Below are 13,068 nucleotides of genomic sequence, written 5' to 3' on the forward strand. Positions count from 1 at the left end.
CAGATCCGTGGCCTCACAGAGGATTGGGCAAGTTCATTCATAGCAACAGGAAAGGAAGCAGAGACACAGGTGGGAGGGAGTGTATTAAGAGATGGGAGCAGGTGGGAGTTCTCTTCTGATTTCTTCTGTTTTCTTAGTGAAACAGGGAGCACAACTCTTAGTCAAAACTGAGAATAGGGGAGGATGTGTTGGGATTTAAGGAGATAGGAGATGAGAAAAAGAAAAACAGTTTCATAAGAAAATGGAAGTGTGAAAGACCAGGAAAACTGCCTCAGTTTTATCATCTGTCAAACTGGGCTAAAAATTTTACCTACCAACTTTCTATTAACTCTCAGACTGAGGACAATTTAAAAAGCCAAATGAGATTCTCAAGGGTAACAAAACCTTTTTTTAAAACACTGAAGAACTAAAAGCTATTGAGGATCATCAGACCAAAGAGTGGGAGAAGGAAATCCGTGGAAGTGGGCCCAGCACCCATCACTGCCTTTGAGCCCGGGGTGGGCATTCGGTGACAAGGAAGGGGCATCTGGGACAGAGCTCTTCAGCCGTGCTTGGGGCAGCACCCAAGTCAGATGCCCTGCTGGAGTGCTGGTGCCTCGATCTCCCCTTCCATCTTCCACATGTTGTCTCCGCACAGCAGGACACTGCCGGGCCCCCTTGGGTGCTGTAGGGAGAGGACTCGGCAGGGCCAGACAGCCCCGGGGGCCCACGCGCAGAAGTCAGGAGGCTGGGTATTCATTCCTCTGAGCCACCTCAGAAGCTCAGAGGAGAGGAACCACACGAGGAGGGAGAAAGCCGGACAGGCTCACCATGGGGGCGGCCACGGGTCTCCCAGGGATGGGCAGGCATGCAGGCCTCCTGCCAGCCCTGCCCTGCTAACCTCTGGGAGCAGGGGCTGTGGAGCACCCCAGCCCCACCCTGCCCCTGGTACCTGACCTCGCACTTCAGAGGCTCTCTGCCCTCACAGGTGAGTCCTTGGCCTTCAGCACAGCATGCAGGCCCCTCCAGGCTGTCTCCAGGTCTGCTCATTTTCCCAGCCTCTTACCCACTGTTCCCCACTTCACACCTTACCCTTTACCAGCACCAAAATGGGCAGCTGGGTTGGCTGGCAGGGAGGGAAGGAAACCAGGCCGTGGGAGCCAGAGGGACCGTGAGGGTGCGCGAGCAGAATGCACATTCAGGTTGGAGGAGGGGAACGCAGTGAGGCCAGTATTATATGCGTGCAAGAGTGTGCAAGTATATATGGGTAGGTGTTTCATTCTGTGACTCTTGAGAGAAATTATACATGGTGGGGTGGGGTTTGAGTCATGGGCCAGCCCCCAACCCTTCCTACTAGAGTCCCATCCCCCTTGACTGCAGCTGAGCTCCACTGATGGGGGCCTGGCAGGAACCCCGATGCTCCTGTTAGTAAAGGGTGTTTCAAGCCAGAGGGGATGAGGTCAAAGGGGGCCTCCTAACCCCTGCCCCGCATGATGCATCCCCATCTTCTTTTCCTAGTCGGGACAGGCAGGGGCATGGAAGAGCAGGGCTCTTCAGGGCAAGCAGCAGAAAACAACTCCAGCTACTTAAGCAAAAAGGATTTGTGAGAAGGCTGTAGGGGGGCTCACACCATCCTCAAGAGAGCTAGAGACACAGGGTTGGAAAATGGTAGGAGTTAGGGAATCACGAAGCCTGGTCAGAGAAACCCCTGGGCACAAAGCCACTGTCAGACACAGCCTCCACTGTGGGACCACCGTAGATCTGTTCTTAGTGGCCCCTTGCTTTGCAGCCTCATGAGAATTTTGAAGTTCGTGTATGGGGGGAAAGTGCAGGGGTTCCAGTTGCTTACTTCAGCTAACAGGGAGAAGGAGCTCCTGCCCATTGGCACACATGTAGTAAGGGATTCCCGGAAACTTAGAGTGCTGTCTAGGAGCTGGCAAGCAGCAAGAATAGAAAAGACAGATACTCTGTAAAGTCAAACACTAGAGGTTCAAATCCCAGATCTGGTGCGTATCTGCTGCATGACCGTGAGCCGAGAATCTACCATCTCTAAGCTTTGATCTTCCTCTCTGGAAAATGGGGTTAACACAGATAAGACACCCCCCACCGGGTACTTGTGAATATTAAACAGCTTGTCCCAAGAGGCATGACCAGGCGCCCCCACTGACGCTCAGATCCTCCTTTGCCTCCCTAACAGTTGTCCTGCTGGCCAGGAGCTGTGGCCTTACTCAGAGACTTGCCGCTTGGCTGCAGCCTTGCTCGGCAACCCCCAGCCTACTGTGGCTTTTAAGTAAGAGTGTGCTTACGTACATCCTGTGAAGACCAGAAATCCCTCTGTAACTCAGGCTCTTGTCATTCAGCTTAACAATACTACCCTTGTACTCCAAGCCCTGTAAAAGGCCAGGTACTGATAATCACATTACAAACATCAGCCCTCATAACAAAGCACGAGGTAGGCACTGTGCTCACTCCCATTTTTGAATAAGGCCACTGAGCCTCAGAGAGGCTGAGTAGCTTCCCTGTGGTCATCTGAAACAAGAGTATATACTCTGCCTCATCACTAGCAAGGCCACTTCAGACACTGGCTGCTGAGCCTGTCTATGGGCCCAGCCCTGATCACTTTCACTTACAGTAGGAAGCCAACCTTCCCCAAAAGCCAGCACCCACTGGAAAGTTCCAGGGATCCTGAAGTTTCCTCTGGAGACAGGTAGGCCTGGTCTTCCTAACAGAGCTAGTGAGGCTCTGCCCACAGGAATCAGCACCTAACCCAGATCTCAGGAGCCTAGCCAGCTCCTCCCATGGGGCTCAGGGCAAGCAGTACCAGACAGGGTGGCCTGCGTGGCCCTGAGGTTCCTCTCTGCTGGGGTTGGGGCTTATGGGAGACAGGCTGTCCACCGTGCAGGCCCCAAAGAGGTGGGGATTGGGAAAAGGACTGGAGATGGCTGGAAGACTGCCAGGCTTGTCAAGAATATTCTCTTGAAAAGGGCACCAGTGTGATGCAATTGTGTGCAGGTGCCTCTGTGCAATCAGGGCCCAGAGCGCTTTAACCCGAATACCAGGAAACAGTGGCCCTGGATGTGGAGGCCAGAGGGAAGCAGCTCACACCTGGCTCCCGCAGAGATGGCACATTTCATTTTACCCCTTGGATGAAATGCTTCTAAGAAACACAAAATGAAGCATTCCAAGGGTGCAGTGTTTTCCCACTTGGCAAAGCTCTGTGATATACAGGGCACCAGTTCCTCCTCCCTTACTCTGGCCCTTTCCTACTTCCTCCAACCGCACTCCCTGTCTGCCCATTGTAGGCTGAGCACCTGGATCCGCTGCGCCCACTCAGCTCACAGTCCTTCCCTCCTGGTGGAGAGGGCAGAGGAGGCCACCTGCAGACATGCAACACCAGTGAGCAGTGCAGGGCCTGCAGCCTGCGCTCATGGACGAGGGTGGCAGAACCCTCTAGGGCCTCCCCAGGAGCCAACAGATGCCAGAAGAGACTGCAGCTGACACAATCCGCTGTTACCCAGCAACACCTGGAGAGCAGAGGATGCAAAGGACGAGGCCCCCCAGCACCCCTGCCCACACGGACTCCCCTGTGGCTTTCGCCTTCTTTGGCTTAAGAATCACAGCTTTCTCTTAAAAGAAGATCGAATTTTTAAAAACCCAGCTTGAAAGGTCCTAGAAACTGTCCTTGGAGACAATCTGTGGATTAGGAAACCAAGAAAAGCAAAGGGATGGGGGAGGGAGAAGGCTTTTTAAAAAAATTCATTCATTCAACATTTGTTTATTTATAAAGCACATTCTGTACTCATTAGTGCTGAATTCTTGGCGGGCTTACAAAGATTAGTTTTATTTAGTCCCCATCCTCAAGGACCAATCACGTTAGTGTCATTTTCACTTAGCTCAGGATGCTCTGAATCAGGACAATCTCCTTAGAAAGGACTTCATCCCAGTTAGTCTTTAAATAAATTTTAAATCTGGTTTGTTTTGGTAAAAGTGACTCGACTAACCATTAGGCTAAAGACATTTTTAATTAGAGTTAGTGTAGCCAATATGGGTTTAATTCATTGAGCATCTGTAAACATGACAGCTAAGAGCCAGACACCAGGGGTGCAGAGGCGAATGAGATATAGTCCCTGTTCTCAAGGAGATCACAGTCTAAACCTTTCCACACTACAGGGGGAAGTAAATTCCCCAGGAAGGCATGACATGCTGTGGGCTGAGGGAGTAGGGTCACATGGCTGGAAATTAGGAAAGCTTTTGGAAGAAGGCGGCATGAGAGGGTTAAAACAACCTCCCAACTCTGCACATGCTTCTGTTTATCTGTCCGATCCCTCTTCTCCCCTTCCCAACCAAGTCTGTTTATTCACTTAATCATTCATTCAAACATTCATCAACTATTTACTAAGCTCCGAGATGACCTAGGCACTGTTCTAGTCATGGGAATACAGGGATGAGCAACACAGAAAAAGTCCCCACAATCTGCATGCATTTCAGTTGGAGAGGATGGGTGACAGAAATCAACAGTTGAATAAATAGATATAATGTCAGTGGTGGTGAGTTTCATAAATTAAAATGAAATAGGGTGAATGAGACAAATAGTGAGTACAGATGGGGAACATCTGTGTGTTGCCTTTCGTGTACAGTATAAGGAAGGCTCCTCTGAGGTGGAGACATTTGAGCAAACACCCAAGTGAGGAGGCTGGGAGCTCTGGGGAGAGAGTATTCCAGGCAAGCAGAACGGGAAGCGTCAAGGGGCTGAGGTGGGACAGGCTAGTGGCCAGATGGTAGGAGCTCCATGAATGAGCACAAGCGTGGTGAGGGAGGTGCGGCAAGAGGCGAGCAGGGGCCAGGTCAGGAGGGGCAGTGGAAGGAGCCTGAGTTGTATTCTAAGGGTGATGGGAGCCACAGGGCTCAGATGATCGTATTTGTGTTTTCAAGAGATTACTGTGGCTATGGGGTTGAGGATAAATGTGGAAAGGTCAGGAAGGGAAGCAAGGAGGACTTGTGGAATATTTTTAATTTGAGAAACAAAAAATAGGGTTGACCTTTCTGATATAAGGTAATAGCAAGAGGGGTGAGTGGACTTCAGGAGCTCAAGTTTGGGCGTAAATTTAAGAAGCTGTTAGCTACCTGAGTGGAGATACTGAGCTGGTGAGTGGGGGAGTTGGATCTGAACATGAAATGGTCAAAAACACCCCTTGCCACCCAGAAGGCAAAGTGGATGAGGACTAACAAGAGCTCTGTAAGATCTTGTATGCAGGAAATGATTAGAATTTTCTTTGCTAGAGCAACTTCAGTAGAATGATGAGGTAAAAGCCAAAGTGTGGGTGTGAACACTGAGTATAGATCATATTTTCAGAAGAACCAACTTTGACTTCGTTCATCTCTTTTTGTTTGTTTTCTATTTTACTACTTTCCACCCTTCTCTTCATTTACTTTCTTCTACTATTTTGGGGCTTTCTGTTCTTTTTCTATCTTTTTAGGGGAGAAGCTTGCCTAATTAATTTTCAGCTTTTCTTTTCTGATGCAAGTGTTAAGGACATATAAGTCATCAGACACCACATATGCTGCCCTCCATGAGTTTTGATACGTGGTGGTTTCACTATTGTTTAGTTCTGAATATTGTAAAATTTTCATTATGAATTCTTCTTTGACCCTGCTTCCTGTTTTACCCCAAATGAGAATGCAATTACAAAGGTAAGTTTACTGCAGAAAGCCAACAAAAATGACGGATTTAAATAACAAACAAATGGAAGTTCCAGAAACAAAAAGGTGCAGCTACTGAAATGAAAAATCTCATTCACTGGATCAAACAGATGATTCAACATGTTGGAAGAGAATGTGTTCAGAATACAGAAAGACATTAAAATATGAAAAAGAGGCCGTACGAAGGAGATCCCAGAAATGATGAAGAACATGGATAAACCCACAGATCCAGGCAGCATAACATACCCTAAGCAGGATAAATCAAAAACAAATCCACGCCTACCCACATGGGAGTGAAATGGCAAACCATCAAGGAGAGAAGCCCTTGAAGGCAGCCAGAAAGCAAAGACAGATGACATAAAAAGGACAGTTAGAATGACAGCTAACTTCTCAACAGAACAACAGGAGCCAGAGACAGGCTGTAAAGGGTTGAGCGAAAATAGCTGTTAACCTGCATTTGTGTACTCAGCGAAAGTATTGTTCAAAACAGAGGCAGAATATGTGCAGGAAATAAAATTGAGAACATTTACCACCAAGAGAACTGTTCTAAAGAATAAACTTCAAGGAAAAACATGATGCCAACACGAGGGTGTGATGGGCAAGAAAAAATGGCCGGCAAATCAATGGTAACTCTTATCAATAAGCTCACAGGCTTCTTTCTCTGAGTTAAAGTATATATACTGAACAGCACCATCTGAGTTCAGTGAGGAGAGATGGAGCTAAATTCTAAGAGATGAAGGAAGATATAGTTTAACTTTAAGACTTTAGGTTAAACATGTATGGTGCACTTTGAAGGTAACCATGAAAAGAATAGAAATAGCATGCAAATACTTCAAATGTTTTGAGAGAGAAGAATATGAAATAAAGGATCAATTTTTAAAAAAAGCAAGAATGAGAAATGACAGATTGAGAGGTTAAAACCGCAACATGCCATTTATGCAAGGCAAGGCTAAATGCTAAGGACGCAGAACATAAGTGCCCCCCATTGAGGGGATTAACTTAAGATAGAGAAGGATCAGACCTGTGTTTTAGAAAGATGAGACCGCCCACCAAGAGGGGCAGGCAAGGGACAAGATGGGAGGCAGGGATGATCACTAGCTTTACCGTAGTCTAGGCCAAAAATGATCAAGACCCGAGCTGAGGCTGTGGTGGGCTGGGGTGATGAAAAAGACATGCCAGTTACCGAGACACAGCACTGAGTGGCCATGCTCTTGCAGTCCAGATGGTAGCCACAGGCCCCTGAGCTCAAACAGGGAAACATAAACACTTGTGCCAGAACCAGGTCTGAATAGCCTGCGAGGCCTCCTGAACTGCAAGAGGCTGACCTTTTTCACTTACAAGTGACACAATGAGGACTCTCGTCAGTCTGGGCCTGCTAATCCTGCCTGGGTCAGAGGCGGTTGTCAAATTGTCATGTGGAATACCTATCTCTGGAATTGTCATTTGAGGCTCTGCTCTCTCAGAAACTAGAAAAACACCGAGGGAGAGAGAAACACACACACGGCATCTTAAAACTATCAATTGTAATGTTATTGCAATAAAAATTTCTTGAACGAAGCTTGGCTGATTTTAAATCCCTGTTCTTGTAAGTTCTTCACACCTCACCTCAAAATAATAGGAGATCCTATTATTTTTATTAGGCTGGGCGGGTATTACTTTTCACATTTCCTTTTACTGATGAGGAGATAGTGACCCAGAAATTGACGTGGCTTGCCCAAGAGCTCTCAGTGCTAAGGGGCAAGGCCAAGAAAGGAAACCAGGTTGTCTGGCACAGGCCCAGTTTCTCTTTCTGCTGTCAAGTGGGAACTTGTTTTGGTTGTGAGAAGGAGTTGGTGGAAGCGAAACTGGCTAACTCCAGCCTATATTTCCATCCACCTCCACCCACCAGCCTTCCCTCTTCTGTATGTAAAGAGGCTTGGTGTTTTCCAACAAAATAAGAACAATTTTGAGATAAATATACAATCTTGCACTTAGATTTTATCAGATTTCTCAAGTTCAAGTGGCAAAAGGCAGTTCCTGAGAAAAAGACCAACATCTAAATAATAGTAGTTCCTGAAAGAGAAAATAGAGGAGGAAATCACCAAAGAAATAAAAAGAATTTCCCCAAACTAAAACATGAATTTACATATTGAAAGGATTCTGAGTGCCCATCGCAAAAGATGAAAGTAATTTACGTATCTGGAACTATGACATTCCTAACACTGTGAAGAAAAAAAAGCCTAAAGAACTTCTAAGGAGAATCAGGAGGTAAAAGCCATACAAAACGATCAGGAACCAGATTGGGTTTGGATTTCTCAATAGCAAGCCTGGAAGGGAGTACATGGACCAGTGCTTTCAGTGTTCTGTGGGAAAGTCATTTCCAACCTAGGATTTTGTGTTTAGTCAAACTATTGAGCATGAGGCTAAAATAAAGTCATTGGCAGACAAGCAAAATCTTAAAAATTTACCACCTGATGAAAAATGCTGCATGCAATATGGCCCCAAATTACCATCATTGAATGAACTTCTGAGACATGTCACTAAATCAGAACTTTCATTTTTAAAGTTTACTTACTAATATACTTTTATTGTTAAAAGGTTTTACAAGTCAATTTTTAGTTTGGCATTATAGGAACAATAACTTGTCAACACTCTCAACTGCTGCATTACTCATGTGGTCATTATACTTGTCATATAAACAGATGCTCACTTTCAACTAAGGTCTGGTGGAAGAGAAAGCTATTTCTGTGTCTCCTTGCCAACACAGGGTACTGCTGACAGTGAGGCTCTTCCCAAGTTATTAACCTTTTCTCTATAGTATCTAAGATAATACTTATTTCGCATTTCACTCTTACTTAAAGATTTCGTTGCTGATGAAGATGTTGTTTGATTGAAGTATTCCCACATATTAAAATTTTGTACTGTTAGAATATTTTCATAAAGGAACTTCAGACTTTTATTCTTACACAAGTTTGTATTTCTTTAAACCTTGGGTAAACAGGTGCGGAAATTATGTAACATAACTGGATTTCAGAACACCGAAATCTTCTATGAATTCTCATCTGTATCTAATATTTTATTGCATGCATACCAATTTCAGTATCTTCCCCGCAGAAGAATGAAAGGAGGATCTTTTTAGCAGGCATAAGAAAAAGTTGCCTTCTCAAGGTCCATCATTTTGTTTACCCAGTAGATTCTAGCAAATGAATTAATTTCACTGCAATCAACCCGTGGGTGTTATCAAATCCCACAAACTTGATATTATTATCTGATATATACAATGTTGTCATTGTTTAAAACATCAAGTCATCTTTTGATATGTAATAGCTACTGTTCCATCTTGCTTGGCCATCTCATATATGTAAATGACAAACAATTCTAAAGTCATGTAGTTTCTCTTTGAAGATGAGTGATGAAAATGGCCCGTTATCTTTTTTGCTTCAGCCTGAAATTCTGTTAAAATGTACTGTTGTAATTACATTGTCATAAAACAACTTAAGAATGTGTACATTTTTTTGCTCCTGGTTCCTAAATGACTTAGTATCTTCACTGTGATTTCTCTATTGTCAATCTAAAGGCCGATTTTCTCATCTGTGAATATGTCCACAGTTATTTTTGTCAGTGTTTTTCTCCGCTCCCATGCCCCTGCCTTAGTCCTTAGCAAACATCCATCATTCATCTAGTGTGGTGACAGTTATCAGATGTATGCTTAAAAATAATTGTTTAATATTTCTAAGAAAATATAACTACATGGAGAATTTCACCAGAGAACTGGAGCCTAAAAAAAGAATTCAGTGGAAATTAAGACTGAAAAACCAAATTAACTGAAATTAAGCATCACATAGATAACTTTAACTGCAGACTATACACAACTGAATAGAGAATTCATGATCAGGAAGACAGGTTAGTAGAAAACTTCCATACTGAGGAGCAGACAGAGAGACAAAAAAAAAAAGTTGGAAAATATAGAAAAGAGCATGAGACATATGTGAAACAGTGCAAAGTTTCAGTCACTGAAATGCAGAGTTTCAGAGAAGAAAATAAAGAATGAGACAGAAGCAATATTTTAAGAGCTACTAGCCAAGAATTTTCTGAAATTCACACAACTTAAAAAGCTCTACAATATCCAAGTAGGATCGATACAGAGAAAGCCACATCTTGGCACAGCAGAATCAAAACGCTGAAAGCCAAAGCTAAAAGCAGTCAGAGCAAAAAGACTTCTTCAAAGGAGCAACGGTGAGACTGATGGCTGCCTTTTCACCAAAAACTAGAAGACAGAGCCTGACATGGCATCTGTAAGGGCTGAACAGAAAACCACGCAAACCCGGAATGCCCTTCACAAATGGAGATGGGAAAACCTGGGAGAATTTGTTGCTGCATTAAAAGAAATACTTCTTTAGGAAAAAGAAAAATTATCCCATTATGGAAGCCTGGAAATGCAGGAGGAGTAGAGAATAATAGGGAATATCTGTGGGTAAATCTTTGTGAATATTGGCTAGATGAAACAATAATAATTTCTTACGGGGCACAAATGGCACCGTTTACTCGTATCGCTGACGTGTTTGTGCTGATTATATATGACAGCCCCTCTCAAGGTCCCACGATCACTATCACAGACCCATGGGAGCCAGAAGTGAGGCAGAAGTGTGCATTTGACTCTTCGGCCTTAAGGCGGAGGCTTGACTCCAGTGCCAAACTGAACTAGTGTGCACCCTAAGCCCCATTTATTAGGAGGTCTTCTACCAAGACAAAGGTGTGAACCAAGGAAGAAGGAAACATGAGATTCAGGAGGCAGGAGTTCCCACAAGAGAGGGAGGACGAAAATCTCCAAATGATGGTAAAGGGCAGTTTGAGGACAACAGCTGTGAGGCACACACAGCCAGCAGCCAGTCCTGAGTGGAGCAGATCAAAGGATCCAGAGATCCAGAGATCCAGCTCCAGGCACCTGAACCCGATAGGAAACCCGATGTGTTCAAATGACTGAGGAATTTTAGTGGGTGGATGAAAGCTGAGGCTCCATTAGCAATACCTATGCGGAAAATGTATCAGACACAAGCTCTATGGCCCTCTTCTAGCAATTCCTACAGCTGGGCCAACTAGCCAGGCCCCAGATGGTCTCCACCACTGGAAGTGGTGGATAAAACACTATGCACTACACCACAGGCTGTAGGATATGGTATCCCAGCTATGCAGCCCTTGAAGGCCTGGATAATGCAATCTGCAAGTACAAGGGAATACATCACATGGGGTGAATTATAACTAGTGACAAGAAGGATCCTTCCCTTCCACAAGGGACAGTAGGGCATTGGTCCTACAGAAGAAACTGGAGGTGCAGATGAGCATAGCTGCTGAGCACTACCTCTGTCTCTTCGTGGTTCTTTGTGTTACTGAGGATAGTAACACAACACTTTGCAATGCTTCCCTTCTTTCCTTGCATTCCTTCCTTTGTCCTCCTCTTCCTAACTTGGATTCACATCTTCCCAATAAAGTTATGCTCTTTAATCTCTACTGCAGGCTCTACTTTTTGGAGGATCTAGGCTAAGACTAAAACTAAACAAATCATTAAACAAGAAACTTATATGAAAGCTAAAAGTAGTGCAAGAAAGGAAAAATAATAATAGTATAATATATGGCTCAGTCATTAATAGCATTTAGTCATAATATTATCAATACCAAATATCCAACAAAAAATGAGATACAGCTATACTAGAAGGTTGGTGGGGAAAGAGATTTTAGTGTATTTTAATAGTGGGGATTAAAGAGATCTAAATTCCTCATCTTTCATAATGAAAAGTTAGACTGAACATTTTGAAAAACTGGAAAAAAAATAAAAGATTATTCACTATGTAAGAATTCGTTCACCATGTAAGAACTTATTCACTATGTAAGAATTCGTTCACCATGTAAGAACTTGTTCGTTATGCTTCAGAAGATTGGAGAGTGACGAGAATTAGGCTTGAGATGGATTAATGATTGTGCATTGAGCATTGACCCCCCTATACAGAATTTTATTGTTGTTAACAACCATTTGATCAATAAATATGAGAGATGCCCTCTCAAAAAAAAAAAAAATTTAAGCAAGTTGTTAGAAGGCAAAATATAGCATGATAATCATTGTATAAATTAATGATCGATTGTTTTTATGCATATATGTACTAAAGCCTTGTTAAAAGTGAGGCATGATAGACACCAAATTTAGGACAGTGAGTACCTCTGTGGGGGAGGAAGGGTAGGTAGGATTAGGGCAAGCAAAGAGCACATGGGTAAGTCATTGGTAATATTTTATTATTCTATGTTGTGAATTGGATGGTGGATTCAGGGGTTAAAATGAATAAATCATTTAAATAAAATAAAAAAATAGAAATAGAATACCAGTTTTTGCAAAAAATTAAGTTATTATTTCATGTGTGTATATGTGTATATGTATATGCATTTGTGTGCAACATGAAACAAAGTAGATTTCTCATTGTAAACAAGTAGTTTGAAGTTACTACATTAAACAATGAATTAGTAATATTAAAACTCAGGTTGAAGTGAAAAAAAAAGAAACAGCTAAAAGTTGAAAAATAATTGCCTTCTTGGGAAAGGAAAATAGGGAATTGAAGACAATTCTCCTTTTTCAAGTCTTACTGAATTAACTGACTCATCAGACTTTATAACTTATAATCTTTACAACTTAAATTTTAAAAGATACATTTAAAAATACATTTCAAATGCTAGTTATGATTAAGGGCAAGAAAGTGGTTCCGTTCACTGTAACATCAAAGTAGGGTAAGGAAACTTCAGTGTTCTGGAGTAATTGCCCCGTTTTTTGTTCTCTCTAGCACATACGATTTTTCCCCATGCTGCCTCCTCAAAGGCACAGCCATCGTGTCGGACCTTCTTTGCAAACAGCAGTGGGTAGGAAGAGTCAGCGGGCCCTGTGTCCATCTGCAGTGCTGCTTACGAGCCCTCGGGTCTGTGCTGTGTGAGTCTGACCCAGCCTGCACCTCTCACCCCAAGGTCACTCTAGACATCAGACACAAGGTTTCCACCCGCCTCCAGGGGATGGCCCTGCTCCGCACCCTGCAGGTATCAAGCTGCTTGCCAACTCAGCAGCCAAGTCAAATCAGAAGGCAAACAAAGGCAGGGAACAGAGAGACTTGAAAGTAGTCTCTACAGTGGAGCTTCTTATGTGCAGGTGAAGAAGCTCATGGTTTCTCCAGATGGCATTTCCCAGTGCATGGACCATGCATGAGGAAAGAATTGTGCTAGACTGGGAACTGCCGACCACAGAACAGAACAAACACTTGTGAAATGTCCACTCAGTGCCAGATGCCTGCTGGATGCTTTATGTGCACTGTCTCTAAGCCCTACATCAACGCTGCAGGGTAAGCTTTGTTCCATCCTGCAGATGAGTCTAAGAGAGGT

The 13,068-nt window shown here is 43.8% G+C and overlaps 1 protein-coding gene across 3 annotated transcripts in view; it reads left to right on the forward strand.

Annotated features, from left to right (window-relative positions):
* Nucleotides 1-11,698, forward strand: part of MAN1A2 (mannosidase alpha class 1A member 2) — a 209,681-nt gene extending 197,983 nt beyond the window's left edge. For 2 of the 3 annotated variants that reach the window (XM_073234472.1, XM_073234475.1), the window contains one exon: nucleotides 3,282-11,698. In XM_073234472.1, coding sequence (XP_073090573.1) covers nucleotides 3,282-3,477 — 196 coding nt within the window. In that variant the 3' untranslated portion in view covers nucleotides 3,478-11,698. The remainder of the gene's footprint in view (nucleotides 1-3,281) is intronic. The other variant, XR_012130300.1, reaches the window with a different exon arrangement.
* The last annotated feature ends 1,370 nt before the right edge of the window (nucleotides 11,699-13,068 follow it).

The sequence above is a fragment of the Manis javanica genome, chromosome 4 (genome assembly GCF_040802235.1).
Source record: "Manis javanica isolate MJ-LG chromosome 4, MJ_LKY, whole genome shotgun sequence".
Taxonomy (NCBI): Eukaryota; Metazoa; Chordata; class Mammalia; order Pholidota; family Manidae; genus Manis; species Manis javanica.